Source organism: Meriones unguiculatus, chromosome 19 (assembly GCF_030254825.1).
Source record: "Meriones unguiculatus strain TT.TT164.6M chromosome 19, Bangor_MerUng_6.1, whole genome shotgun sequence".
NCBI classification, from domain to species: domain Eukaryota; kingdom Metazoa; phylum Chordata; class Mammalia; order Rodentia; family Muridae; genus Meriones; species Meriones unguiculatus.
Genome location: NC_083366.1, coordinates 41,050,161 through 41,065,591, shown reverse-complemented (window position 1 = coordinate 41,065,591; position 15,431 = coordinate 41,050,161). Strand labels below are relative to the sequence as shown.

The 15,431-nt window shown below is 43.0% G+C and overlaps 1 protein-coding gene across 11 annotated transcripts in view; it reads left to right on the top strand.

Annotated features, from left to right (window-relative positions):
* The window catches only part of Carmil1 (capping protein regulator and myosin 1 linker 1), a 268,940-nt gene that overhangs the window by 173,851 nt on the left and 79,658 nt on the right, over positions 1–15,431 (top strand). For all 11 annotated transcript variants that reach the window (XM_060372669.1, XM_060372668.1, XM_021642852.2 and 8 more), the window contains exons 13-17: positions 2,416–2,519; positions 5,217–5,294; positions 5,426–5,502; positions 8,759–8,863; positions 11,257–11,326. In XM_060372669.1, the coding sequence (XP_060228652.1) occupies positions 2,416–2,519; positions 5,217–5,294; positions 5,426–5,502; positions 8,759–8,863; positions 11,257–11,326 (434 nt within the window). The remainder of the gene's footprint in view (positions 1–2,415; positions 2,520–5,216; positions 5,295–5,425; positions 5,503–8,758; positions 8,864–11,256; positions 11,327–15,431) is intronic.

Sequence of the window (15,431 nt, the reverse complement as noted above, 5' to 3'; positions counted from 1 at the left end):
ATAACACTGCACTTAAACACATGGGCTTATAAACGATTTTCTTAATGAGAGTCTGGTATTCTCCAAATGTTTTAGGCTCCATCATTCCATTAAAGAGAATGGTAAACACTGGGGCCTGGGGAGATGGCTGGGGAGGGAGCAAAGCACTTCCCTTCTAAGTTTGAGATCCTCCGTTTGATTTTCAGAAGCCGCATGAAACAAACAAAACAAAACCACCAAACAACAGGCCTGATGGCAGATACTTGTCCTCCAGCACTGAGGAGGAGATAGGCCAGTCTGGGGTTCATTAGCTGGTCAGCTTAATCTAGTTGGTGAGTGACAGATCACTGAGATATCCTGTCTCAACAAACACGGTAGACTTCTAAAGTTGACCTATTATCTCCACGTGAACACATGGACATGCACACACAGAGAGAGGTGAATATAAATGGCAGGATAAAGAAGGAATGCTGGTCATTTATATATTCATATAGACTCTGTATACTTCATACATACTTATATACATACATACATACATACACACACATACATATATTATAGAGTTGCTTTGGGATGTTAGCTTTGCTGTAGGCCACTGGAGGTTCTGTTTGTGAAACAGTCCCATGTCCTTGCATTAGACGCTCTTGAACCTTCTGTGGCTGGTGCAGTCACCTCACTGCATCCTGAGGATGGTTGTCCCTCGGGGTCTGTGGGAAATTAGAGGTTGGTTTCTGCTTCTTCCCATCCATGTGCCAAGTCCCTTCTATAAAGTGGTAGAGCCTTTGCAAACAACGTGCATTTGCTGAGTGTGTAAGTCATCTCTTGGCTACTTATAATACCTGGCATCATATTAATCTGTGTAACTAGCTATATCGGCTTAGTCTGTTTTCTATTGCTTTGATAAAACACTAATCAAAACCTACTTAGGTAGGAAAGGGTTTATTTAGCTTCTAGGTTACAGTCCATAATCAGAGAAGCCAGGGCTAGACTGGAGGCAGGAACTAAAGCAGAGACCGTGGAGGAGGAATGTTGCTTATTCACTTGCTCCCTGCTTAGCCTTTTTTCTTAAACTTCCCAGGACCACCTGCTGATGGTGGCACCACCCCCAGTGGATTGGAGCTTCCCACGTCAATCATTAATCAAGGAAATGCCCCACAGATTTAACTAGAGGAGCTCTGATGGGGCATTTTCTCAATTGAGATTCCCTTCTCTCTGATGGCTCCAGCTTGTGTCAGGTTGACAAAAAGACTAACCAACATGAGTATGTGTGTGTGTGTGTGTGTATACATATATACATGTATACATATATGCATACACACATGTAAACAATATATATGCATATATGTATACACACATATGTATTCAGACACACACACCTATATATAGAAAAACACCTAGGGAATACTGACCAGAAAAAAAGTCGGCACATGCTCAGCACATATGCCTCTTTAGCATTTGGATTTTTGAGATGGATCTCAGTCTATAGCTCAGGCTAGCTGGCTAGCCTCAAATTTGCAGTGGCTTTTTTCTTTCTTTCTTTTTTTTTTTTTTTTTCAGTCTCATCTGTCCTGGTCTTGCCTTAATGTAGTTCAGGCTGCCTTTTAAACTCTTGGCAATCCTGTGTCACCTCTGCTTTCCTAGTGCTGAATGTCAGATCTAAACTGTAACTTTAAAAAAAAAAACATTTGGAATATTTCTGTGATAGTTGGCGGAACCCACAGTTGCAGGCCCACGGGGATGAAAATCCCCTGTGTGGATTTGTCTGTGTCTGCCACTGAGCTGGCCTGTAGATCACAGGTGATATCTTTAAGTCTCAGACACCTCTATCTAATGTACGTTCAGAAAGATATTGGAAAATCTCCCTCTCTCTTTCTCTCTCTCTGTATATACACATTATATTATTTATATGTATTTACAATTTATAATATAAATATTACAAACATATATTATAATATATATATTCTATAATATATAAGTATATATACTTATTTATAGATAAATATATGTGTGTATATAATACACTTAAATAGAGTACTGTATTTCTCTATCAATGTTCCAGTACTTTAGCAGCCCAAATGACCAGTATTTGGATGTGTATCATTTAAATACTATTCACTAAGTTGAGAATCATCTGGTAGGATTAAGTGTAGACTCAAAATCGTCAGCTAGATGGCTTTTACCACTCTGGGACTTGAAAATAAAACACTTTCTGTTCTTGGATAAATTGGAAGACTAAGGTCTAGGTTGTCTGTAAGCAGTCTGGCTTTCCAGAAGGATTGTCAAGGGACCTACAATCAGTGGTCCTCTCCAAGGACAGAGCTCTGGCCCCTCAGGTCTGGCAGTTTGACTTGACTACAGGGCTGTCTGTGGAAACTCAAGAGCCTCATTTGGTTTCTGAGAGTGGACACTGAGCTCGGATGGTTTCTCTTGTTGCAGGGGTGAACAGCCTTTGTCAGTCCCTCAGTGCCAATCCTCTGACCGCCTCTACCCTCACCCACCTGGACCTCTCAGGGAATGCGCTTCGTGGAGATGACCTCTCGGTAAGTTGTCCAGTCATCCAGACCCCCAGGGGGCCATTTTCAGAAGCCTGCCGTCACTTCTAATGCTGCTATCGCAGCCTGTTCCTCTACCATGCTCTTCATCACTACACTTTAAAGTCACATTAAAAGCGTGTGAAGTGTTACTGTGAAAACTCCAGAGCCTGCCTTAGTTGAAGGTAGCCCGTCATCATAATTAAGTTGTTTTCTGCATTTAATGGTGCTGAGGTTCAAATCCTTTTTGGAAATCCTATTTCATCACTGAAAAGTGTTGTTGGGATACGGGTGCTGTTTATTTGTTTTGAGAGAAGGTGTTGACCTAGAGCTCACTAGCTCACAGCGTTTGTCCTAACTCTAGTGCTGAGACTGAGCTTATGAAACAGGTGCCCATATTTGTTTATTTAGGTTGCTATTGAAAGCGGCCATGAGAATAACCCCAGTCACAGACTAGTCCATAAATGAGATAAAAGTAATCAGAAGCTGCTCATTAGAGTTCGGTTGTAAAGGCAAGCACAAACAAACAAATAACCCCCTCAGTTCTAACAAGATATTTTATGCGCTTGAAGAGTAGCAAATGTTTGATAGAGCTTGTTGTGAGGGGATTAGTTGTGAGCTCATTATGGGGTAAATGTTCCTTTCTGGTTGCCATGCAACTGTTTAGGAGAAGTCTCCCTTTGGCAACAAGGCATGCAGATAGTGGTGGACATTTGGAAGGGGGCATCATTTGTATACTTCTGTCTTAGGGTTTCCACTGCTGTGAACAGACACCATGTGATATCAACTCTTATAAAGGAAAACATTTAATTGGTGCTGGCTTACAGTTTTAGAGGTTTAGTCCGTTATCATCATGGCATAAAGCATGGTGGCATGCAGGCAGACATGGTGCTGGAGAAGGAGCTGAGAGTTCTGCATCTTGATCCACAGGCAGCAAGAAACTGTGCTCCACACTGGTTGTAGCTTGAGCATATGAGACATCAAAGCCCACCCCCCACAGTGACAGGCTTTCTCCAACAAGGCCAAACCTACTTCAACAAGGCCATAACCCCTAAGAGTGACACTCCCTATGGCCCTGTGGCCCTTTATTATTCAAACCTTCACAACTGCTACACCACAGAGAAGAAAACCACTGTAATTTGTTCTCATTTCTTTTGTTTCACTTTACCTATTAGGCAGGGTAAATGAAAGCTTTGTGTGTTTATTAATTTTGCACACACACACACACCCTCTTCACATTTGTAATCATTTCAACTGAGCTTATTTACTGGTGTCTTTCCATTTTGACTTTTATAAATGATACAATAGCAAAGGCAAGCAAAAAGAAGAGGCCAAGATTAAATAATAAGACTTATCTACAACAGGAACATGAATAATGATCAGCGAATAGCCCCACTTTTCTGATCCAGGGGTACAGCTTGTTCCCGTTTGCCTAAGTACAGCGAGGGCAGTGAAGAGGCTGAGTGAACATGGGCCCCCAGCCAGGGACACACTGACCCACTCTGGCTCTAGAGTCCTCTGCAGGTGCACAGACCCCCCTGGCCTTATGCTTTCTGGGAAAGCCACTTGCAAAGGTCACTACTTCGGGGGGGAGAGCTCCCCCAGCTGGTAGAAGGAAGCAAAAACCACACCGAGATAAAATGCCTCAAGGAAGGCCTCTGGGGCTGGAGCCAGAGCCAGAGGGACTCCATGTAAATGAAGGCAACTTGTTTCTGCTGAGCCAGACCTTGCCACCGTGTAATCTGTTCCTGGCCTCTGGTTACTTCAGCACCAGTAGGCTAGTTTTATGTTCTTTTGAACTCTTTACTGAAGAGGAAGTTTCTTAGAGCCACACTGCAGCATTTAATGAGTGTTGGCTCAGAAACGAGGCTCTGTCAGATAAGCTTGTGCGTGCTTTTAACTCGCTGGTGGCATCTGGTGAAGCAGAGGTAAGGTGAAGGTTGTCACCGGGGGGCAGGACACTTGGACTGTGTCATTGGCCACCTCGGGCTCCTGGTTACACTGGGGAAATTAAAGGACATCAGAAGGATTTATTTCTTTGTTTTCATGCTCATGCAGGGTTGTGGGGGAAGGGATGGTTAAGAAATTGTGGGCATTGTTGTGTCCCAAAACCAGAAATTTTAGCAGTGCTTGAATTCTGAGTTCTTTTGGTTTTGCTTTCCTAGTACTTTCCTCAGGACAATCTTGTTAGGTTTTTAGAAATCACTAAAGATAAGATAAAGATAAAGATAAATGAAAAAAAAAAACAACAACACATTATTTTGGGGAAAAAAGAATATAGCCTGAGACCATCTTTGGTTCCAACTCAAACAGTGCTTTTCACAACACTTTGAGGAGTGACTCAAATTTTGTTAGGCTGCCTGCAATTCAGGTGGTATTTGAGACCCAGGAGTTAAAGTTAATTAACAGTACTCAAATTTACAGACTGAAAACTGAATTAATACAGAGAACAAAGTCATGTGTAGAAGGGGGGAGGCACTAAGATTCCTCTTGGCCATATTTTTTTTTTTTTTTGCATATGTAATTTTTCTTTAAGTGCCTTTTGGGCTTTTGCTCCTAGAGAAGGAGATAGGATCACAGAAAAGTTGGCAGATGTTTTTCAAAAACAGTCAAGAAGGTGTGGGGCATGTGGGTGGTTGTGTTTTAAAGCATTGAGTTGCGTGTGTCTCTCTAGAGCCTAACATTCACTCTTTTGTCCCCTTTCAGCACATGTACAATTTTTTGGCCCAGCCCAATACCATTGTTCATCTGGATTTATCTAATACGGAATGTTCTCTGGACATGGTAATGCCTCTTTCTACCACTCAGGCTCTGGGGATGCCTCTTTGGATGGGATAGAGGCCTGTCTCTTTAGTAGAGTGTTCTCATTGACCTAGAACTGTGTGAAAGTACTGGCAATCCTGTTATCTCCTCAGGTGTGTAGTGCTCTTCTCCGTGGGTGCCTTCAGTGTCTAGCTGTGCTCAACCTCTCCAGATCTGTCTTCTCCCACAGGTATGGATAATGATCACAGTGTGGTTGATGGAAGGAAAATCTGTTGTTATTCAAGACAGGGTCTCATAATCTGTAGCCTGTCTTCTAACTAATACCAATCCCTAGAGGTGGGATTACAGGTTTGTAGACCACCATACTTGGCTTAGAAAGTAAATGTTCTACATGAAAGGTGGTCTTAAATCATAGCTATAACTTTGAGGCTTTGAAAGTTTAAGATTTTTTTTTATTGCATTGTTTTAAGGGTGTTGTCTATAATGCTAGCCTTTTTATGTGAGATGTAAGACAGTACATGATGTCACATATGTGGACAGGTACTCTCTCTTAATGTGATAAGACCCCTTTACAAATGTCTACAACATCTTCTCAGTGATGAGGTTAGTAGTAAATATGAACAGCCTCAGAAAACAAAGAGTGGTCGCCCTGGATCCCGTGTTTGTGATTTGTAGGAGGGGAGGGCTAATTACAGCAGCTCCATTCTGCCTCCAGTCTTACACCTGCTGACATGGTCTATTAGAAGCAGCAAGGATTCATAAACATTTGCCACTTTGCATGGAGAGAGTGATGAAAAGCGCTTGTTCCTCACAGATGCAGTATCCATGGCCACTCTCTGCATCAGTCCAGCTCATCCCTCACTGTGCAGGATCCTGAGCACATCCCATCAATTCTCTTTTGTGCATTACAGTCTTTAATGATCTGGGGTACCGCTTATGAGTAGTGCTTCCTCCATATTTACTAGTTCATCTTCTAAAAGCCTTCTATATTCAAGGGAATAACTTATTTGGGAAATTCACTTTTGTGGCATGCTTTATTCTATACGCTGCCTTGCATGTATGTCAATATAGGTTTCTAAGTACTGTGGGTCCATTACTTCAAGAGCAATATGAACATTTCCCATATGGTCGCACATGCCTGTAATCCCAGGTAGTAGCAGGAGAGTTGGGAGTTCAAGGTGATCCTCAGTTACCTAGTGAGTTTGAGAACAGCCCATACTACATAGGACTCTTGTCTCAAATAAGCAAACAAAGCAAAATAGAGGGAGGGAAAGATGAGCCTTTCTATACCAAAGGTGTACTTCAGGTCCCTCAATAGAGTATAGTTAGAGAATGTCACATCTGGGAGACAGCATGATGAGCGAGTGCTCATCCAGGCTGTCCTGTCTTATGTGTTTAGAGGCAGGTCACGAAGCCTTACTTTGACAGAGCTGTAATTGACTGAGGAACTGAATTACAGGATGACAGCTCATCTTATAAAGGTTTTTGTGTAATCAGCTCTTTTGAGTTCAGTGGCTGTGAGTTCTGTCATAACTGGTCTTCAGGGGCGCTGCTCTTTGTGTATCGCAGAGCGGTGCTAACACATTGCCTTGTCGTCCAGATGAACCATTATGATTAAACTTGTGATGCCCAGCACCTTGCATAGATAGGCTCCTGGAAAACCCTTGGTAATTTGTTAAAATCAGTGAGTTTGTATTGAGGTATGGAATGCTAGCCGCATGAGTCAGGTTTTGTTCACAAACGGTTTCATAGTCGTGCCCATCAGGGAGGCTGGGTTGTCCACATGTCCCATGTGGGGTGACTGTGTCGCCTTCAGCCTGGGAGTATCAGGAAGATGTAACAGAGGGCAGGACGATCCTGGCAGTGTGTGTCCTGGCTCAGAAAGCTGCTTTCTAGAGTCACGTCAGCTCCTTTCACATGCCATTGGTTGCAGAGGTTTGCAGGACCAAGCCAGCTGTCACTGGGGTGGTAAGTGGACACTGTCCCTTATGAAGGGACAGCAACTATTAGGGAATGTTAAAACACCTCAAAGCAGAGCACCACGAGTAGAATTGTATATCCAAACAGCACTGTGAATGACATTTGCTTACCAAAAAAATACAAAAAACATCCTAGCCGACAGGCTCTACTGTCTGGAAATAGCTCTCTGACATATCTAATATCGTGTGCACAGTCAGAACCCCCCTTATTCTTAGTCTGACCTTTTCTTCTCTCAGGTGAAGATTCTTGCGGCTTACATTTTTCTTTGCAAATAGCTGGAGATGGTCACGTTTTAAGACGCTGCTTTGTAAGGCTCTCAAAAATCACTGTTTGTTTTTTTTTAAGACCTCTCAACGTGTAAAATGCTGTTGCGTATTATGTGGCAGGGCTAGACCCCTGAGGTGCCTGATGCCCTCTGTGTGACTTGCAATCATCTAAGTGGCATCGTGGGCATCAGTTAAGTGCTCCAGGCTGCTGAGCTCTTCCCGATTCTTAGAGAATGGAACAGGCTAAGCCTGTACACTGCAGTGTGGGTGCTTGAGCCTGTTCCACTGCAAACCGTTAGGAGTATGGGTTTGACGCAGTTATAGCTTGGTCCACTTCTATTGACATAGCAAGAGAAAGCATTGTCCAGCCACTTCGTTTCCTGCTCTTGTCTTCATTCTAATGTTGGGCCTCAAAGAATTAGGTAATTACAGTGTGAGTGTAGTAGAAAAATAGCCTGTTGGTCACGCAGGCTTCATGCCATTCACCTTCTGTGCTGTTCCTCAGTTCTACTTCAGGTAACCCTCTCAGTGAGTATACCTGTTAGTCTAATCATACTACCTACTGTTTGTGGTGGGGCTCATCTGTCATCCCTGCAATTGGGAGGCAGACACAGGAAGATATTTTAGGCGAGCCTTGGGTACATAGTAAGACTGCTTCATAACAAAATGGCACATTTCTGTCATCTCAGCACTTGGGATGTGGAGACAAGAGGCTGAGGAATTTGGGGTTATCTTTGGCTATGTAGTGAGTTTAGGAGCAGCCTGGGTTGTGTGAAACTGTGTCTCAAAAATAGAGCTGGGTCTGTGGCTCGGTGGATGCCTCCAGTACATGGAGTCTTAGGGTCAGTCTTGAGTAGTGCAAAAACACAAACAGGCAAACAAGCAAATGAGCTGTCACTGAGCACACTGCCAAATGCAGCTCCAGTTGTCCACAGACAAAGTTCGTAACCTTAATGACTAGCACTCAGTTCTGGCCTCCTTTGTTTGTGTGTGTGTTTCTTGAACATCAGTGGGCTGAAATACAATGAGTTTATTAGATACCAAGAAAAGGAATAAACTGTTTTGTAATGGTCTTACCCTCTTAGGTTAGCACTTAGGTACTTGTTTCTTCTTTAAAGGTCTACTGGAGATAGGACTTGTTTTGTGTATCTCACACATCAGCATTCCCAATAAGCAGGATGGATGGAATGTAACCATTCTTTTGATGCTTGTGTCTTTTCTTTCTCTCTTTTTTTCTAGGAAAGGAAAGGAAGTCCCTCCATCTTTCAAGCAGTTTTTCAGCAGTTCTCTGGCTTTGATGCAAATCAATCTTTCAGGCACAAAACTGTCTCCTGAGCCCTTGAAGTGAGTGATTCATTTGTCGTTTCCAGATTTTTTTAAAATTACATTTGTGGTTATGAATGTGCTGGAAGGAACGGAGGCAGGACAGGCCCTGTTAGAAAGGCCTCTGAGGCAGGAGAATGACTTGCAGATTTACAGTAAATAGCGCATGATGGATGTTGCTTTGCTGTATCTCCTATTAGTCTTTCCTGTGCCTTTTGGCCTTCTGTAAAAGACGTCACGTAAAAGTTAAGTCCTGGGCAGATGTAGAATAGCACAGTGCACCCCATCTATGTGCAGATGATGTGCAAAAGTGAAGAAACTTTGAGATATTTTCCCAGAGACCATGGTCTCCTTAAACTTCTCTCCGGCCCATTCTGGACATTCTTTTGCGTATGTTTTAACCAACGGTTAACTTTTTCTCCTACTGATAGTAGTCAGATTCACTATATAATGTGTCATGCAAGGAAATCACTTTGTTAAGAGGTAGTTACAGAGGTAAGATTAGGCAGCGTTTGGTTCGTGAGGTGGCTCAGCAAGAGAAAGCGCTTGCCACACAATCCTGACAACCTGAGCTTGATCCCTAGAACCTGTGTAAGGGAGGAGGGAGAAAACCGACTTCCAGAAGTTGTCCTTTGACCTCCACGTCCTTGTGCCTGCATTCACACGGGCACATGTGCATACATACACACAAACCCACACCCTCTGTTTCTTACACACATATGTTCTCTCTTTCTCACACACACACACACACACACACACATACACACATCGGTCAAGACTGGTTTTCTGGTAGCTTGTTAAAACAGCTGTCAGGAATAGTATTCTATCGAGATTCTTCTATACTTGAGTCGTATTGTTGACGTACTCATTCAGCTAGTATTTATTTTGATCCTGCCATGTGCTTAGTCCCCCTTCTCATAGAGTAGATTTGGAGACTGGCACATTCAGGATGGTTTTGGTGGTAAGTTCACCGTGCTGAGTTTTTAAAGTATTGTCAGCATTTATATATGTAGAATAGCTATTCGTTGGCTACTGTGGAGTTCTCACTGTGTGTCCAAGGCCTGAGAACTGCTGGAAGGACAAACTCTGAAGGACCCGTCATGACATAATCCCTTTCTATGCATATTTCCTTTCCCCTTACACTCTTTGGGATAGAGGTCCTTTTTCTGGGTGGAGGTCCTCTCTCTAGGAGTGTTAGGGACAGGTGTCCCTCCAGGTAGGAAAGGCCTAGGAAATGTTTGGTGTGTGTGCTGTCTGCCTTGTATCCTGGCCAGTCTCAGCTTCCTTCCTGCTGTTCAACTTTGAGTTCAGCATGAGGCCTGATTGAGGACTTCATTCCATTTGGTGGGATTTTTTTTCTCTTGTTTTTATATTTATCATGTGTGTGTGTGAGTGAGTGTGTGTGTGTGTGTGTATGTGTGTGTGTGTGTGTGTTTGCCTGAGTATACTGTGCTTTCTGTGCAGAGGTTAGAGGACAACGTGCAGGAATTGGTTCTGTCAATCACATGATTTACAGGGATTGACCTTAGGTCACCAGGCCTGGTAGCAGGTGCCTTTACCCACTGAGCCTCTGTTCTGCAGCATTTAAGAGCCGCTTTTGCGCATGTGGATCCAGGTGTGCTCCACTGCGTTGGCTTCATAGGACTGGCTTGTGGCAGTGGAATCAATACACTTTCTCAGGAGTTTTGATATCTGGGCAATGAACCTAATCTTCTCAGTTTGTGGAAGGGAGATGGCCTCTGCCCTCATCCTGCAGGTGACTGGACTGCCAAGATTCTGGACACAGCTCTGTGTCTTACCTCCAGGGTGTTTGTGTCGTCACCTGTACACTGTGCTAGGTGTCTTAATAAACTCATCCAGCTCTCCTTTCACCTTCTGGGGCCAGACTCCCTCACTGTCTATTCCTCAGGGAAAGCCAGCCTCATGGCTACACTAATGACAATCGCCTAAAAATATTCTGATGATCATTAAAGCTGTTCTCAAGCAGATTCAGGTGGGGATTTATCTACGACAAACACAGTGTGATTTCAGCACACAATTAGGTGGGCTGAGGGTTTATTTGCATAGCAATAGCACTGTTTCCAAGGCTTGCATTTATGATAGAGTCACCTCCTGTCAGAAAGAAGAATGCAAGAGTGTCACGTGCCCACTGTTGTCAGAGGCAGAATGCAGTTGGCATTGTGAAAAACTGAGAGGGTGAGTGGTGCCTGACCTGTGTTTCAGAAAAGGTGTTCATATTTCAGGCTTTATTCAGTGAGCTTGCGCTGTGTGTGTGTGTGTGTGTGTGTGTGTGTGTGTGTGTGCGTGCTTACACATGATTGTTTTGTGTATATGTGTGAGTATGCCATTGTGTGCACATTACTGTTCTTCATGTGAAACTGTGCCTAATATGTCCATGTGTTTCCTTTCCTCAGGGCACTGCTTTTGGGCTTGGCCTGCAACCATAGCTTGAAGGGGGTCTCTCTGGATCTCAGCAGCTGTGAGGTAGGCCCACCCTGACAGCACACTGGAATAAATAACAGCTTCAAAATTGTTTCTGCATCCTTCCTGGAAAAGTGTGATGTTGTGATTCCATAGAGAGAAAGGAAGCAGAAAAACACAGTATGCAAGTCTCCTATGTTCCGCGTTTTGCAGTTCTATCTATAACTCACCACGGAACACCTTTCCAGTTACACTGGAGTGTGCTTTTAATGACTTTCCCCCCATTCTTAGCGCCTGTTGCCCGAGTGTTTTATGATGAATCCCTGAGATACAAAGCCATAAGCTAAATTCACCATCCTGAAATTCAGCGTACCACATTGGCTTCAGGGGACTAATGCACAGAGCTGAACTTGGATTTGTAGGGCGCAAAATAGGATGTCTGTCTTCTTGCTAACTCTTTTTAATATCTTGGCTTAAGACAGGAACATTAAAATATCTCTTGAAATTACATAGCAGGCCCGAATACTTCCAGAAGGAAGTGGAGGAGCCCCCAGAGAGGAGTGGAGACTGAAGGCCTGTGTGTGAGAGGGGATGCCTAGACTTCCCTCATGGTGAAGCTGTTGGTTCATGGGGAGATTAGTAAGCCAGTCCTCAGGTGCAGACACTTGTCCTGTTCCGAGCCTGGCTTTGCCCATTGTATCCTCCCCATCTCTTTCCCGAGACTAGAGGAGAGCCTCCATTCCTGTCTTCGCCTTCGTACGCTCCCTACTAACTCTCTTCCTCCTCAAGGCCATTCTCCTTGAGGACCTAAGTCAAGGCCAATCTTCCTTGTAAGTCCCTCACACTGTGTTATCCTAGGTGGACAGGCAGGTGCATTAGTCACTGTTCACTGCTGTGACAAATATCTGACTTTTGGACCCTAGGGAGGGAAGGTTTTATTTCAGCTTACTGTTTAAGGCTGTGATCCATCATCTCAGGAAGGTAAGCGTTGAGAGAACCAGGCAGCTGTCACACTGTAGCCGTCGCCAGGAAGCAGAGAGCAATGAGTGCTGCTGCTATTCGTTTTCTCCTTTTAATGAAATCCAAGACCCCGATTCCTAGGATTGTGCTGCCTACATCATGTGTTCCCCTCCATTAAACCACAGGAATTCCCTCATAGACACATAGTGTGTCTTCTAGGTTATTACGGATCCAGTCTGGGTTGATAATGGAGATGAGCCATCACAGGCGACATCACTGAATCTCTGTGTGTGCAAGATAGAAGCAGGACTAGTATCCCCCTAGGAAGATGCCCCAAGATCTGAAGGCATTGTTTGGAAACATACGCTGAAGTATCACCTATGGCTGTGTTCCTGTCCATCTCTCTGCCTGCCACATCCCTTCCTTGATATGCAGCACACAGACAATTATAAAATAGGCTCTTGTTTGCTTTCCTAGCCAGGTTGTGGCTTTCTGGGAGGGCAGTGTTTGTATGGTTCCCCATACTGCTTCACAGAATGCCAGGCACCAAGCCCAAAGCTGGATACTGAATAAGAAGCACATACATACATGAAGAGTCTGGACATTGACACGACTGGAGTTGTACCATATGAAATATCTGTGTTAGAGTTTTCGTTAATTTTTGGCATGAAGGTTATTTTTGTGACCTATTTAGTCTTACTGTTTTGGAAAAGCAAAATTCCACCAAATTCCACCTAAGCTAAAACCAAACCAAAACAAACAAACAAAAAAACTCTAGAGTATTAGTTTTGATTAAATGCAATCATTGGCCCTTTTTATAAAGACTGACACGAAGTAGAAACCAACTCCAGCAACGTGAATGTTTTGCTTATTAACATCTTGCTAAGGGTGTGCCAACAGTAAAGTCCATTTCTCATGGGAGTGTGGTAATGAGGGCTGCTCAGGGTCACTCTGTCAGGGAGTTGGTGAGACTCCGTGAGCTGTGGCTTTTTTTCAGCCTGATGAGACATTCTGTCGCCATGGTCAAGCTGTGCGAGTCACGAATGACCTGTTGGCGTCATGTACAGATGAGGAAATGGTGAAATCTCAAGTATTTGAAGCAGTCCAGCCCTCTGAGGGCGCTCTGTTAATACCAACATTGGCAATCCTTAGAACACTGATTATGATTAGATATTTTTGTCTCAGCTACTTTGAGACAGGATGTTACTCAAAGACTGCCAGGTAGACCTACCTGGTTTAAAAAGTGTTCTTATTATTATCTTATTTTTTGAAACTGTCGTCTTTATTTATTTACTTTTGAAAATTTCTTGAAGGTAATATTACGTGAACGATATGAAATATTTTTGTAGGTTAAAAACGTCAGGCAGGGCAGGCTTGGTGGGGCACTCCTGAAATCCTCGCATTATGAGATTGGAAGATACATTGAGGCCAGGGGATCCCGGCAGTTTCTGTGAGTTTTCATCAGTCAGCCCTTACTGATTGACCTTTGTGCTTGGAGTTTTCTTTTTTGAGAAAATAGGAGTCCAGATCAAATGATTAATTTGACAGTGGGATGGACCACTATTGTTATGATAATTTTACATTAATTTGGGTCTTTCATTTATGGGTTTTAAGAATATTTACAATAGGGAGACAAAAAGCCCTATAAGCATTTTAGCCCTCTGTTCTTCCACTGCTTTATAGCTGAAGTTACAGGACCAGTGACCCCACTTCCTGGTTATACGTTACACGGCTGCTCATTAAAATTGGCGAAGCACAAAATTATTTTCTAAGCTGTTACAGTGTTCTGTTCCACACTTCAGTGTTTATGCATTGCTCTCAGAAAGAAACTTTCCTTCATGTAGAAACATTCCTTTGCTGTTAATTCTCAGGTTCTCCATCTTAGATGCTTCTTTCTTCAATCCTAGCATGCTAGTCAGAATTATGGAAGAACTCCACACTTAACTTTCTCCCCATGGCCAGATAAATAACAATTTTCAAAACAATTTCGGAAGGTATGTTAAATTTTTGAGAGACAGAATCTCTGGTAGACCTGCCTGTCCTCAAGCTTGCTGTGTAGCCCAGCGTGACCTAAAACTGCTAATTCAAGGACTGGGGATTGCAAACACACAAACACTCTCACATGCTATCACATATGCTGTCACACCTGTGCCCCTATTAGATACATGCTGGAATGTTCCGTGTGACTTTTCAGTTAGAGCTGTAACATCTGCAGTGCTCCACCTCCCTGAGTAGGAGGACACTCTCGTGAAGAAATGCAGTTGAATTGCACAAGGATGATGTAACATAGAACTGCTCTCTGATTTTCCTTTTTTTGTTTGTTCGTTTGGGTTTTTCTTTCTTTCTTTTTTTTCTTTTCTTTCTTTTTTTTTTTTTTTTTTTTTTTGAGTCAAGATCTTACATCTCTAGATAGCCAGGGACTCTGTATGTAGAACAGACAGGCTGGCTTCAAATTTGTAGCAATCCCTGCTCCCCAGATGTTGGAATTACCAGGGTATCCTACCACAGAGGCTCCATTTTGCTTATTTTTTTTTTTTTTTATTGCCTGTTAGTGATTATTTGAGCCAAGGTCTTGGTCACTTGTCCATGCTAGACTGGAACTCAGCATATAGCACACTCTGCCCTCAAGCTCACCATCTTCCTGCAGCAAATTCAGGAGTTTCGGGATTATACATGTACTACCAGCCACTACCGTACCCAGCTCAATCTTGCTTTCTTTTAAATAATGCTAATATGTGGGATGCAAATGAGCAGGATTTTAAAATCAGTTTTAAATTCACATATGCATATGTGCCTCTAATTATGCAAATTCACTTAAAAGGATTTTCATTTACAGTGATGGAAAAGCTTTTACTGTTTGGGAAAGCTTTAGATTTAAGGGAATTTTGGTCACCTAATAACCCGTAAATGTAACTGAATATTCTTGGTACCTAAAGATAAGTTGTTTAAAATTTCTGGATTGCGTTTGGAAGCACCTTCTAGTTGGAGGTAGCTCTTGGAATTGACTCTCTCAGGCTTTGTGTTGATAGAGACTTGAGCTCTGCCTTCATTCTTGTTCTGCTTGCTGCTGATAATGCCTTTTGTCTTTTTTCTCCTTGGGCTTCCCTTAGCTTGGCCACTGTGTAAGTACTTCAGACATCAATAACTTTGGATATGTTCAACTATTCCATTATTTTAGGTGCTGAAAAACATACTAGTTCTGTGTGTC